At 45.0% G+C, this 14773-nt stretch overlaps 1 protein-coding gene across 5 annotated transcripts in view; it reads left to right on the top strand.

The window, feature by feature from the left end:
• The window catches only part of UGT8 (UDP glycosyltransferase 8), a 35019-nt gene extending 24513 nt beyond the window's left edge, over positions 1-10506 (top strand). For all 5 annotated transcript variants that reach the window (XM_088056873.1, XM_088056874.1, XM_005532150.3 and 2 more), the window contains 4 exons: positions 4119-4261; positions 5742-5818; positions 6932-7151; positions 8115-10506. In XM_088056873.1, the coding sequence (XP_087912999.1) occupies positions 4119-4261; positions 5742-5818; positions 6932-7151; positions 8115-8478 (804 nt within the window). In that variant the 3' untranslated portion in view covers positions 8479-10506. The remainder of the gene's footprint in view (positions 1-4118; positions 4262-5741; positions 5819-6931; positions 7152-8114) is intronic.
• The last annotated feature ends 4267 nt before the right edge of the window (positions 10507-14773 follow it).

Here is a 14773-nt window from a genome sequence, read left to right as displayed (position 1 = left end):
ACTCCCTCCCCCGATATTTTTTTCTGTAGTTTAGACCTCCAAAATGGTCCTTTGCTTGTGTTAAAATCATCCTGAGTTTACAGGAAACCCAAAAGTCCTTTCAAGTGGGCAAAAGGAGGTCGCTGTGCTCCAAGCCAGGAGCCGTGAAGTGGTGCCCGATCAGGGAATGCTGATTTTAATGAGGGCAGCTCTAATGACTCATCCTGACTCAGTGCCTTTTCATACAGAGCGTAATTAGATCGCCAGGGCAGAGCGTGCTGGAGGTCAAAAGTGTAAGTGGATTTAAGGGGAAGAGAGGGGTGAGTTCATGGGGGATGAACTTGGGTCTCTGAGGGGTTTGTTTGTGGTTGCCTCGAGGCTGCTGTGGGGGATGTTAGGGCTAATATGGCCCTAGAGAGTGGAAAGGTAAGAAGGGGACTTAAGGCTGCTGAAATTGTAGGCAGACAGAGTTGTTCTGTGGCATCAGTGTGTGCTCTTCCAGTGTTCAGGCTCTGTGAGCATTGCTCCCAGCTTCTCTTTTGTGAACATTAGGAGTGTACATGCAAGAATTAAATGACACACATAGCCACAGTCACAGTGCTGCTGAGGTAGGTATTCAGTCCCTTTCAGAGATGTGCCTAGAGCACAGCCTGCTCCTTTATCTGCTCTGGGTATCACAGCTACACCTTGTATACTACACAAAGAACAGGCAAAATACAAGAAAATACTGTGGCTTTGTGCCATGGCCTGGCTAATTGTACCAGGATGTTCAGATGTGCCTTAAAACCAAAGGCCTGGCAATGCCACTTACATGGATTCAGTTTCACTTGACCTTTTGTTTAGAAGTAATGTGCTAAAAAGTTGTCACAGGAAGGAGTATAATAAGTTTTAAAAAACCTGAGAGTCAGAAACTCAGGGAGCTCTGAGAGGATGCAGTGTAAGTTTCCTGTTTGCCATTGCCTAATTTTTACCCAGCTCCCTACATTTGTAGTGATCCCCTTGAATCAAGGCTGTGTTAGGCCAGGAATGACCCAGATGTTTGCAGGAAGAACCCTCCTTCTGACAAGTCTGTAGTTGATTTTCTGCAGCCCATGCACAGTAGTGATGTCCAGCATTCCTCTGGGGAAGCAGATGGGGAAGGGGCTGCAGGTCAGAGGACAGCACAGTGTGAAACATAAATGAAATCTGGGATAGGAAGTAAGCTTTTAGTTGATGGCAAGATACAGCAAGCTGAGATGAAACTTCGTGTCTCCCTGAGGTTGGCACTGGGCAGTTTTGACCCTGGGGATTTAATTATGTGCTTTTTTATTTAGCATTCTAAAAGGAAGTCAAAGGACAGCATCAGGTTCCTCTGCTTCTGCTTTGGCCAGGCATCATCCAGCTCTGGTCTGGATATTAAGGTTCTGCTGATACAAATGGTTTTATTTTGTATTCCACTTTTTTTTTTTTTTTAATGTAATCCTGTTGAATATGATGAACAAATCCCGTGCTTTCAGCCTTGATGCTAGGATCTTGTCTTGGCTGTCAAGATTTTAAATTCACCTTTGTCCATGTTATGTTCCAGTGAAGCAGTGGGATTACCTTCAAAGGGAAGGATTACAGAGGCTTGGCTGTGAAACCACCAGAGCAGGTTGCTTGGCTGTTACATAGCAAAATGCGAAGTCTGTAGGTGACGTAGTCCAGTTCCTTTTTTTTTTTCACATTATTATTCCTCTACATAAAATTCTAAGTACTTAGCAGCTATTTTTTTCTTAGAGCTGGGGGTTTATTGAATGCTGTTCTAGAAATTCCATTACAGGGAAGTATTTCTACCTCCTCTATGCTTCTATAATGAAGTATAATTGTTACTGTGCGAATACATGGGTTTGTGAAGTCTCCCAGAATTTCTCATTAAGCACAGAGGAGCAGCGGCATTGGGAGCCAGTTCTCAGCTAGAACAGGCTCACCTCCAGCAGCAGAAATCGTGTCTGGCCAAGGAGAGGTAGTCACAGGTAGGACCTTCTGATGCCAGGATGATCGAGGATTATTCTCCATTGCTTTCCAGTGATCAAATCGGGGCTGAGTAGACCACTCTGTGAATTTTCATCCATAAAAACACAAGTGATACTTGCAATTTATCCTGTTTCCCCACCCATTCCCCACCAGACACCTGGCATTTCTGGGTGCATCCTATCACACCCTGTGTAAGTAGTCTATGTCCAGTCTATTTACCCTTTCCCTCTGGTCTGAGGGACGTGGCATTGCCAAAGGCCAAACCAACAAAGGCTAAAATGAAGAAAGCAGGAAGCACCTTGAACTTTTTGTCGCCAGGTCCCTTGTCCTGTTCAGCTTTGGCTTTCCAAAACCCATCCCTGCAAGCTCAAGCAGTGCCTGGATATTCCACCCATCCCTGAATCAAGTGTGATGGGTTTTTTTTTTTTCCTTTTGTATATCTTTGTTTATCTTCCTGACACCTTTTCTGTCATCTCAGCATGGACCTGTTTGAGCTTGGAGGAAGTGCTGCTGGAACATGCTCTCCCAAGCCTGTCTTGCTAGGTCTGTGTCTCACAGGATTCTTCCAAGCAGGTCTCTGAAGAGGTTGGAATTAACTTCGTTGAAGCCCTGGAGATGGTGCTGTCGTCTGCCCTGTTGCCTCAGTATCCTGAGCTCCATCTCATGGTCACTGCAGGCGACGCTGTCCTCACCTTTGTGTCCGGAGGTCTGACGTGTTTGGATATTTGGGAACCAGCTCCAATGCCTCGTTTGTGGCTCCCTGAGCACCTCTGTCGTGGAGGAGTCAGCAAGGAAGCACTTCTGAAACCTTCAGTAACGTGCCCCTCTGGCTGGCCGAGTGCCCTATGATGACAATGGCCTGGGAGTTTGGGGATTTCTGGAATGGTTTGTCCTAGAGCCCACAAAAAGTTCTTTACTCTTCAGCTTTAAACAGCTGATGGGAAAGACTTCAAGATGTGTAACTATTGAAGCACTGCAGTGACTATATGTGATGACATTTGCAGTGAGCCTTAGGTCCTGAAGTAAGATTCAAGGACGAGCTTTAAATAAATCACAAAACCACTTTGGGAACTTTGGTGTCAGGAGTTCAGCCCCTCATAAATGATTCAGCTTTGAGGCAGGTCAGAGCCACTTCCCCTCTTTGGCCTTCTCCATCTCCCATCTTCACATGAATAAAAAAAGAAGAGTGCGCCGGGAAAGGGCCATCTGTGGGTTTTAAAGAAAATGGAAATCTTTTTTGCTTTATAGCAGAGAGTGGTGCACAACCCCCAGTGCAATGTGGAAGAATCGAGAGATGTGCTGGGTTTTGTGCTGGGATACGATAGCACGGCGTTACTCCGTTACTGTCTGCCCTCCTATTTATTGCCGGGACAAGAGGCACATTGTGAGCACGGCGCTTCATTTTCTCTTTGCTCATTTCCTATTGCTGCACTGGCCTTGAGCAGGCTTGTGCTTTACTTGATGAGACCAGAATTAAACAATATCCTGAGAAACAGAAGATATTCTTCATCTGACTGATACGTCAGTGGCAGGGGGATTTTTTTGTTGGTTTCTACTGCTAACAGTGGTGGTAGGGAAAACTCAGAATTGAAATCTATGCTTTAAGAAGTAAAGGGTTCTCTTTACTCCTTGAGCTGTAGAAACTGACATTGTCTTTAGAAGCTCTGGCTTCTTTTGAGTTGTGCTTATTCCTTTTCCATAAATGAAAGCAAAGCAAGGCTTTTAACGCCCTCTCTCACTTGGTTAAAGGCTGGGAATGACACAGATGAGACCCGGGCTTCATTCACACTTCTCCTGAGCAGGGCTTCCAAGCTGGAACTATGAGATGCATCTGTTCATGCTTTGCTGAGTTAAAATGCAGCCTGTTAACTTGGGAATGTGTGCCAACTGATCAGTTAAGGAGGGACGAATTGTTTTAAGCCACTGGTGGTTAATTCTGGACCTAAAATAAACAGGGAAGGGTTTTGCTGTTCCTGGACTCTGAATCCTGAGCCATTGTTCTCAGTGACTCCAGGAATGTTTGGGATTTGTGGAACTTTGCTTCTGAAGCAGCCAAGGCGCCTCCAACTGCTCTTTGTAAGCAGTGTTTGCTCGCTGTTGCTGTGCTTTGCCTCTGCAGTGTTCAGCGTGAACTTTGTTTTCCGCAGGACCTCCAGGCGTGGGTGAACGGCGCTCACGAGAACGGCTTTGTCCTCGTCTCCTTCGGTGCTGGAGTCAAGTACCTGTCGGAAGACATCGCCAATAAGTTGGCACATGCCCTGGCAAGGCTGCCCCAGAGGGTTATCTGGAGGTAAGGGCAGTGTTGGAGGAACTTGGGGTGGTTTGGGGCAGCCTTGCTTCCCCCTGGAGATGCAGAAGATGGAATGGAGCCTGCCTGGGTGGCACAGACCGTGTGATCCTCTGGAAAAATACTTGGCATGAAAATGTTGCAATATCCTCCTAACAAGGAGAAGCAATGATTGTCGTGGCAGAGTAAGGCATGGGTTTGTACCCTTGGAAGGTCTGGGGGACAGTGAGAAGTTCAGAACATTGGGGATACACTAACACTGTTTTTGATGAAGGAGCTACCCCAGGGCTCAAAAATGAATCCTGATGATGAAAAACCTCTGTTTTCTTTCTTCTTGCCCTTTTCCCTCAATTTTTTAGGCCCCTTTTCCTCTTCCATCTGTAACCACAGGCTTTCATTATTCATTTTCCCACTTGCTTGTCCTTCTGTGAGAAACTGAAGGAAGAGAAATTTTCTGGAGTCAGAATCGGTAAAGAAGCGTTCTCAGTTCTAAAAACATCTTGAGTAGTGTTCTCAACTCCCTGTAAAAATCCCCAAACTGTTTAGTCAGCTCTGCTTCATGTCAAGCATTGCTGACATAATTTGGTGGAGTTCATGTGAACATTTTATTTTCAGATACTCAGTGTCTTACACCTCAAAAGGGTGTCTCAAGACCCTGCCACACTCTTGGAGTTGTATGAACAGTCTTGGTGGCTTGTTCCCCACAATTTTTTTGGGAATGTTCTCACTGCTGCGTGTAGTTTGAGGATTAAATCCCACTAATGAACTGGAAAAACAGGAAATTATCAGGCTGTGGCGCAGAATCTGTGGTAGTGAAGGTAACATCAGTTTTTGTTTGGAGTAGAGACACTGTTGTGGCTCCCACAACACTTCTTGGCTTCTAATTAATGATTGAAAGTTATCTTAGTGCTTTTCTGCTGTCCTTTTACTATGTTTTCACTGGATTATGTCTCTTTAGGAAGCATCCCCTTTTGGAAGAAAATAAAAATGTTTTTTTCCGGAGGATAGCTTTTTTTAATGCCAACCCAACAATTCCATTTAAAGCCTTCTATTAAAATTTGGGTGTTTATATATCAATCAGATGGAACTTGGAGTTTTTTGGGGATTCAGGGTTTGGTTTTGTTCCTCAGATCCTGAACCTGTATGTTGGACAGAAAAGTGGTGAGTACTGCTTGGCAGTCTTCATGTCACAGTGCCAAATTCTGGGCTTTTTTTGCAGCTCTTTATGCCCTTCTGGTTAGGGAGGACAAACCAGTAACATAATTCATTGATTTTGTTAAATTAGGGTAAATAATGTAGCCTTTTATGACAGACAAAAGTACAAGCCTGTTGAAGAGGTGCACGTCTTGCTTACTTGGAAGTGCGTAGCTGATTCTTTGGGAAGTTGCAGTTCCAGTCCTCTGGAATGAACCAAACATCTCAATCCTTTAGTGGTTACTTTGGAGGGTTTGATAACTGTTTCCATTTCATGTTCCTGGTTTAGGTTTTCAGGAAACAGACCAAGGAATTTAGGCAACAATACCAAGCTGATCGAATGGTTACCACAAAATGACCTCCTTGGTGAGTATTTGCTTCCATTGTTTATTGGTTATTCTCACTTGAGTTCAGTTTGTTCTTTCAGAAATACTCTACTGAATTAGCAGTGACTATCAGACCAGGATAATTGCTGTCATGGAGCAAGGATGTTAAGTTAGGATTTGAAGAGAGAATTGAACACCCCTCTGTGAATTGTCTTTCCCTGATGGGAATTTCATGTTTTCCTTAAGTTCAAACACTGTTCAAGGAGGGGTCATGAAACTGAGCATCAGAATAAGTTTTAGGAGTCTGTAAGTGCTGTTTTATAAATACAAGGAAGCTCTACCAGAACTTGGGCACGTGTTGCAAGCTGATAACCCTTCTGTTGAACCGAGGTGCTACAGGATCTCAGGGGAAAATTAAACTTGATAGTTTATTTTTTTCTTTTCCCTATCAGGGGATACCTGCAGGTCTGACGGGCCACAGAATACCTGTTTGTGGGAGACCAGGATGTTTGTGTGTTCCCAAAAGAGCTCCGATGGGAGCTGATGAGTGCATTAAACATCTGTGTGTGTGTGTGTGAGCCGGAGAATTTCCCACAACGTAGTGATTTAGGCAGGTGACTCCTAAAGCAGGTAGATCTGTTCTGGTTACAGGATTGCTCTGAGGCAGGCTGCTTTTTCCATCACATGAGGCTGTTGCTGTGATTGTCAGACCTTGCTAACCTCAAGTAAGGGCATGTGAAGCTTTAGGAGTGTGACATGGGTTGTCCTGCCATTAAACTAGTTAATTCTGTACAAAACCGTGCTCAGGAGTACTGCTGAACCTGCTGGAGTCAACACCTGCAGGTGCTCAGGAGCAGGCAATACTTAATAATTACTCCATTAATCACTTTACATGCCTCATACAAATGAGAATTTTCTTTGCTTTGGCTGCTCTCTCTCTTTCTCTGTGTGTAAGGAAATGATTTAATGTGTGAGGAATTCCAGCAGAGTGGGTTAAGGCAGAACTTCAGAACAAGCTGCAGTCCTTTTTACCAGCCAGAGCTGCAGCCGTAGAAGAGTGGTTGATAAATTTGTCATACCCAGGTGCTTGGGTAGCTTAATACAAAGGAGGCAGGAGTGCATTTTGTAACCTTGATGTCCCTTGTGGTTGCAGGTCACTCTAACATTAAAGCTTTCCTCAGTCACGGAGGCTTGAACAGCATTTTTGAAACCATGTACCACGGGGTCCCAGTGGTGGGCATTCCCCTCTTTGGAGACCACTACGATACCATGACCCGTGTGCAGGCCAAAGGCATGGGAATACTGCTCAACTGGAAGACCATGACTGAGAGCGAGCTGTACGAAGCCCTAGTCAAAGTTATTAATGACCCCAGGTATGGAATGAGCAATTGTTTGTGCATGAATATGGATATGAAGCCTTCGTGCGGCGGTGAAAAAAACCCTGTGTTTTGTTATTTGTGCCTACACTTGAGGCAAGTCTGGGTGTTTGTCCCGTTTCTCAGGATTACCCAACAGCTGAGGTTTCTGTGTGGGTGCTGGGCTCGTTGCTCAGCACCAAAACTCAATTGTCTCACTTGCTCTTGGTAGCAGTTGCCATGTGGAGGGCACAGAGGTTATGGAAACAAACCTGTCCTGACTTACTCTGTGTTGCACACCGAGGTTCCCTTGGTGTCTGTCTTGATTACTCCACGTGAGCAGTGTGGCTGTGGTGCTTGGCCTGCGGGGCCTGGAGCAAGATACACGTACATGGTTTGGGTTGCAGCTAAAATGGGGTGGCATTCAGAAAGAAGGACTCGAAGTTCTGTGATTTTATAAGAAAAAATGAAATTATCTGAGGTGATATGTTCCTTTTCTGGCTCGTAATACCTCCCATATCCAGATGAAAAATAGCGAGGGGTTAGCTGGCAGTATATTAAGTGGGCTATCCCTAATGTTGGAGCTGTTGATGCTTCTTGCTTTCATGGGAGCTGAATCTTTCTGGGAGAGGAGATTACTGTCAGGAGCAAGCAGCAGAGCAGCGGCAGAGAGTGGGGGAATGCTGATAGCAGCCTTGATAACATGAGTTTCATCACCTTCCCCTTGTGCAATTATCCTCAGTGTAAAGGCAAGCGCTGCGTAAATAACCTGTCGACCCTGCAGACAGGAGAGGAAGAATTTGAAGGGGTTCAGCTGCTGGGTTGAAAAACCAAAAGCTTTGGGCGAAACCCTGGTGGAAATGGTTTATTGCAAAATCAACCCCGGGTTTCTGGCTGCTCTGCATTTCTCTGGTGCGAGTTGCACAACGGTGTGAGATGACAGCTTTTTCCTCTCTTCTTTGTTTGCTTTCCTCCCCCCAGCTACCGGCAGCGGGCGCAGAGGCTGTCGGAGATCCACAAGGACCAGCCTGGACACCCCGTGAACCGGACTGTGTACTGGATCAATTACATCCTGCGCCACAACGGAGCCCAGCACCTCCGTGCCGCCGTTTACAGCATCTCCCTCTTTCAGTATTTCTTACTGGATATTGCCTTGGTCCTGCTAGTGGGTGCTGCCTTACTTTACTATGTTTTGGCCAGGATGACCAAATTAATCTGCAAGCAGAGCAAACATCTCTGGTGCAATGACAAACATAGCGCTGTTAATGGACACTACCAGAACGGGATCCCCAATGGCAAGTATAGAAGAAACGGCCACATTAAGCATGAAAAAAAGGTGAAATGAGCCAACAGTCCCGTGTAAAGTAGCAATGAATCAGATCAGTAATCGAATTTTATCGCTGTAACTTTAGTCTAACAACTACTTAAAACCTCAATAAGCAGTTCTAACACTCCCCTTCAGTATGTAATATTATGTGACAAAATTCTACGGAACTAAGAGAAGTCTTGAACAAAAAAAGAAAAAAAAAAAAAAAAGGCAAGCACAACCTAAAATGGAAAATATTTTATTCTTAATACTGATGCAGAGAGGTTATTTTGGCACTGAAGTTTTTAGAAGCCTTAATTCTCTAAAGTTCTATACAGTGACCGTATTTATGAATTTTCAGCTTTTAAAAGCTCAGTGTGTGTGTCCCAAATGAGGAGAGGTTTCTTTTTATTTGCAGAGGTGTTCTCCTTTTATTTTTTTATTGTTTTAATATCTCCATCCTTTTAGCTGAGACAACTCTCTAGTGCTAGTTCTGTGTTTCCTTTGTGGAAGGTTTCAACCCGTTGTGTACAAGAATGCTGTTTAAAACACAAAGGATTTCCCCCAGTCTTTAGGTGAGAGATAGCAAGTTGTGGACTGAGAACACAGAGGTTAAAAAAAAAATTTAAAAAAGAAAGAAATAACCTCAATGAGCAATGAAGAAAAATGGCAAAAATGTGTATTTGTTTTACTGATAAAGCTGCATGACTCTTCTGCTCGCTACCAGTACTTTGGAGAAAAGGGTTCTGAGCAAGTCCACAGTGCGTCCTAACTTAAACCGAGACAAATTTTGATTTGTCGCCTTTCTCTGCATACAGAATTGATGCCACGAAATTATTAGGGAGTCTTATTTCAGTTCCAAATAGGGCTGTGTGGGAAGTAGGTTTGTATAATTAAGAAAAATAAGTGAAACAACAAAACAAAAGAGCAACAAAAAAGGAAAAGAAAAAAAAAAAAGGAACTTCTAAAAACCTAGCCCTGTGCTTAGTGCAGAAGGTTTTGTAATTTGCCCAGAGCTGTGCAGACTGGAACCGCTCCTGGGGGTTTGTTTCAAGGGAACAACCCCCACACAGCACTCCCCCCGCGCCCCCCCCCCAGCGTTGAATGTCTTTCCTGTTAATTCTCATTAAGTTCTTTCTGAATCGCAATGTTGTAGATGTTCTCTTTCAATGGTTGTATCTGGAAAAACAGAAATACTACCTTCTATTAGTCTGGGCCACGCAATCCATGTTCCGCCTAGTTGCCAATAGGAATTCCGCGCCGCGGGCGGTGTCCAGCCGTCCTGCCCGGGGCTGGTGGGGGATGTGTGTGGGGTGAGGCCTGGCCACCTGGCGAGTGCAGAGGTGGCCCCCTGTCCCCCCCCTGCCCTCCAACCATCTCCTTCAATCATTGTCGCCGACACGGGACGCCGGCGGTGGTGCGCGCTCCCGGGGCGGGAATGCCGGCCGTGGAATCGTTGCTTGCCCTGCTGAACCAAAGTTGGCAACTCTGAGTTTTATTTCCATGTCATTCTGTTTACTTGGGATTTGCACTACACACGTTGTGAGTGTATGCTTTATTTATTTGTAGTTGGAGGTGCCGTGGCTGAAAGAGAAAGGAGGGAAGCCCGTTTTTTGCCTTGTGTCGCTCACTAACATGGGAGGAGTTGGGATGATGACGGGATGCTGAGCTCATCTTCATACACAGTGATGCAATATTTCATCACCATTCCATCAGGAGCCTCGGTCCTACAGCAATAAATAACAGTGCAGATATGTTTCTAATACACAGGGCGGCTACTCGTGCTGCTCTCTGAATACTTGAAAAAAAAAAAATGGTATTATAAATATAAGCCTCTTTAGCTATACCTTTTTACAATCTCGCAGCCCGTGGCAACTACAGGAGCACACAGAGGCGATGAATGGTTGGGATGGTGAGAAGACTTCGAGTGTATGAATGACTTGGTTTAGAATGTGGGGGTTTTTTTTGGCATTAAAGAAGGTACAAAAGCACTGACCGGATGATTAAGCATAATTTAATCTCCACTGTGATAAAACTTAAGCAATAAACATGGATTTAATAGAGAAATTCTGTTGTTGCAAGTATATTTTTGTTCAAACCGAATGCCGGTTGTCTCCAGGTACCCACCGTGTGTGTGTGTACGGAAATGTGGGTGCTTGTTGGGATACACACAACTTCTCAGTGTTTCATGTGGTGCATGATATGTATTTGAAATCAAAAATAATGCTGTTTTTTGTGAGTGTAGCTCCATTTCCTGTAGAAGCTTTGAATACGAAGAGAAAATGGTTAATTACGTTTCTTCGAAGCGAGAAGTCGCAATTTTTGGAATTGGCGGGCGTACGTGGCACAGTGGTTTCGGTTTGGTTGTTTTCCTGTATGTGGTGAGCTCATCCCTTCAGGAGCGGGGCTGGAAGGCTTTTCACAGCCGCGTTAGGTGAGATGATGGATGTCTGGAGTAGTCTCTGTGTGGGTACAAAGTGCTGCAATTCTTTTGCAAGAAGAGGCAGTTGCTGCCTTAATTGTATTGCCAAATTCCCCATGACTCTGATCCACCTCATCTCTGGAAATACCTGTTGTGTTTCAACTTTCTTCAGAGTTCAAGCACAAGCTGTTACTGTGGTTATTTCCATCTCCCTTTCACCACACAGCAAGCAAATTGTTCCTGTGTTTCAGACACAGAATCGAGCAGTGATGGCTGTTGGTGCCCAGCCAGTGTTGAAACCAGCCAGATGGCTGAAGGAATGTTACAAAAGGGGTTTAAAAATCCATGTGTAGCTCCAGACTGCATCACGATATCAGGACCGAGGCTTTAGTCACCCCTCTGATCGATGTTAGTTATTGAACAGGGAAGACGCTTGAAAGAAACTGAATTAATCTTCGAAGACAGTGCTCTGCCACTGATTGGGAAATGCCACAGTTGGGCCTTGCTTATCCTAGTGAAAATCACACCATTTGAAAGTTACAAACCTGATTTATTTGTGGGTATGTGTGTGTTTTCTCCAACAGAAGCCAGCAAATGCAGGATCTTGTTTCGCTGTAAAACGATGGAACTTGTGATGTTGGGCATTCCTGGTTACTCTGTAACAAAACAGAAATTGGGTAGAGAAGATTTTGTTCCTCATACACCGAGGGGATGGATGGAAGGTTGAACAGTATTTAGGGAAATATTGGAAACTCCTATTCTGGAATTTACTATTAGAGCAGGGGATAGAATCATCCAATTGTTTAGGTACGTGAGGCTTTCATTCCTCAGGTGTTAAGCAGTGGTGAAGGAAATGAACAGATCAGGAATGCTGAACCTTCCTTGGGTTGCTACTGAGCCAATTCAGGAATTGCTCCCCAAAAGAACAGCGTGGGCTGGGATTGAAAGATTCCAGCCTGTCAGGCGGCTTTTTGAGGCACAAACAGCAGCGTTCCCTGGTTTAGGAGTTGCTGGTCTGTGGAAAAGAGAAGCACTGACTTAGCGGAATCGCACTGCATGGTACTTGTTAGGTATAATTATATGTCAATATAATTATGTTTTAATTAAATCATGGTATCTCTGGGAGTAACAGCTGGTGGGGGGAACAGTTGCTAAGGCCAGAAACAACACAGACTTGGCCTTGTGCAGGTGAGTACACAGATTTTTGGCAGCCGGATACTCTTAATGCAGGCAACACCTACAGACACTTTTGTTCCAGACTAAGAGACTGAAATAATCTCAATTTGTGCATTTCTGTACTGGTGGTAATGGAGACAGTGTTACTTTGCTGTGCATCTCTTGGTCTCGTTTCCTTTGTGATTTTGTTGTGCAGTGATCAAATTTTACCAGAGCTTTATTTTTAGAAATATTTTACTACATTCCTGCATACTTAAGAATCACTTAAAATAAGCTAACAGTCAAAGTTGCAATTTAGTATCTACGAGTTTTATTTGTTAGGGGGAAAACAAGTCTTGCCAGATCTCATAAAAGAGGGAAGTTACTTTTAAGGAACATAGCTGTATACATAAATAAAGACAGTGTTTTCTTTTATAGAGAATCTTGCATTTGGGACAGTAGAGTTCAGTAAGGAATTAACACATTTGCCTGCAGCTGTAAGAGGTTCTACTCTGTTGTGCCCTGCTTTTTTTATGCTTTTATGGGTCTTTTTCTAAATGTGTTTTCCCTTTTTGGTACATCAGCCTTTCTCAGCAGCATTTTTACTCTGTGTAAGTTTCTGAGTTAAAACTCAGTTTTGCCAGGTGTGGATTTTCCATTTCCCCAAAGCCCCCTTGGCCTTTCCCTGCCCTCCTGGTTCTGCTTTCCAGGATAACTCACCTGGGGACAGGGTAACTCTGCCAGAAGCTGTTCCAATAGCTGCCTCCCAGTTCTGCTGATATGGAAAGCTCCTGTCTATCCTGTATGTCCTGACTGGGCTCTGTTGGCTCCTGGGTGGAGGCAGCCTCGCCCCAGGGAGCATTTCCAAGCCGAGATTTAAGTTTGGACATGGGATTTCGCTGCAGATAAGGCCTTTCAACACTTCAGGCCTCACCCATGAGCTTCTTGATGAAAGAAATGTTTATTTAGCTTTTGCTTTTTTGTTGCTTTTGGCTCTGCAGCCTCTGGTCTGGGAAGAGGTGCAGGGTTGGGAGTTTTGGTGGCGCTGAGGAAAGCGTGACAAGGAGACGCGTGAATTAAAATCCACATGGCTTTTACTGGAAAAAAATGGAGTTGGGTTTTCTAGATGAAATGATAAGAACTTTTGGAGCATTTGATGGTTGGGTACAGCAAGGGGGAATGGTTTTTTCCCTGGATCCCATTGCTGGTGTTATTCAGGTACAAGAGCTTCATCCATTCTTTTTTAAGGATTCTTTCCCAGTGGCCACCCCTCCTGCCGTGGACTGCAAGTGGCCCCTCGTTTTTGCAGACACATCACATTTTTGTGGAGCTGCACCACGAGCGAACCAGGTGAGACAGATCCAGGTTCAAAATAACCCCACGGGAATAAACCCGAGGTCATTCCCTGTTTGTTTGTCTCTTTCAGAGCAGCCTCACAACAGCAGATGGAGCAGTGAAGAAACCGAGGGCTGAGGAATGAGGAAAGACATGTGGTGAGGACTGTGGGACTCCATGCTTTTCCCAAAAAGGCAAATGGATCCACACCTGTGTGTGACATTTGGGATTCCTGAAAGATTCATCAGTTTCTTTAATTTTATTTGGCTTTGTGTTTTTGTTTTAAGTGTGCATTTAGTGGCTGTAAAGAGAAGATCTCAAGGTAACAAGCGGACACATTCCAGTCTATCTGTGGGAGCCTGATGGGATTGCTGTGTAAAATTAAGGTGGGGGGATATAAAAAAAGCTTTTAGTTAAGAGGGTTAAAGTAATCTGATAGGTAAAACAATTTTTGGAAGTAACAAAAGGTCGTCACTGATCAAATGTAAGAGCAGATTTAGGGCAAGGTGATCATTCCCAGACCCATGACCAACTTTTTTGCTACAAACTTCTTGGGTAATTTCTTCATCTTCAGGAAATATCCCACAGACCCAAACCATTTCAGCAGATGTGTTGTTATGGACGGTTTCTGGGCAGTCCTGCTTTCCTGGGTGTGGGAGGAAAGCCTGGCCAAGCTGGATGCTCTTATTTGTGTCGTAGGAGTCAGCACATGTCCACCTGGGTGGCTTCCCTGGTGAGGGCACACCTCGGTGTGCTGGCAGAGAGAAAACACAGAGGGAATTCTTGAGGGGTGAGGGAGGAAGGGCAAGTGTGTAACCACCTCCTTTGTCTGTCCATCCTATGGCATGAGGAATTTGTTTGTGGAATCTCTCAGGAGCTCGCGTCGGGGCTGTCCCCCCGTGGTGCTGGGGGTCTGCTCTGCCTCAAGCTCCTGCTGTGTCCTTGCACCTTTTTCAGGTCATTGCCCTGGCCAAAAGGTGACCCCTGTGGCCTTCCTCTGGCCAGGCTATGTAAGGGGTGTCTTCAGTGCTCTGAGTTTTCCCCTGTGTGCTCCAGGACAGGAAGGACTTTTCCCACCAACTGCTGGTTGATCTTGGATGCTGTTCTGCATAGGAGCTCCTCATCTCCTGCCCTCTCCCTTGTGCTCCTGGCTGGGGTGCAGGAGAAGGCAGGTGCCCTGGGCCATGCAGGAGCTCTCAAGGTGGAGATGCTGGGATGAGAGATGCCTTTTCTCACACCATGCCTGGGAACATGGTTTGTATCCCAGCTATGGGAGTGGGGAATAAAGGAGCTGTGTGGGTGGCAAGCACTTCAGTGTTCAGGCTGGGGGGGATTCAAGCAATGTATAGTTCTGGTCACTCTTTAAAGGCTGGTTTCTCGAGCCTTTAGGCTACAAACTCAGTTTGAACTAAATTTGAGGCC

Source organism: Pseudopodoces humilis, chromosome 6, assembly GCF_049639895.1.
Source record: "Pseudopodoces humilis isolate 2021_Gansu_Grassland_sample_001 chromosome 6, ASM4963989v1, whole genome shotgun sequence".
Classification (NCBI taxonomy): domain Eukaryota; kingdom Metazoa; phylum Chordata; class Aves; order Passeriformes; family Paridae; genus Pseudopodoces; species Pseudopodoces humilis.
The sequence above is the reverse complement of the archived record's forward strand: the minus strand, read 5'-3'. Positions and strand labels throughout refer to the sequence as shown.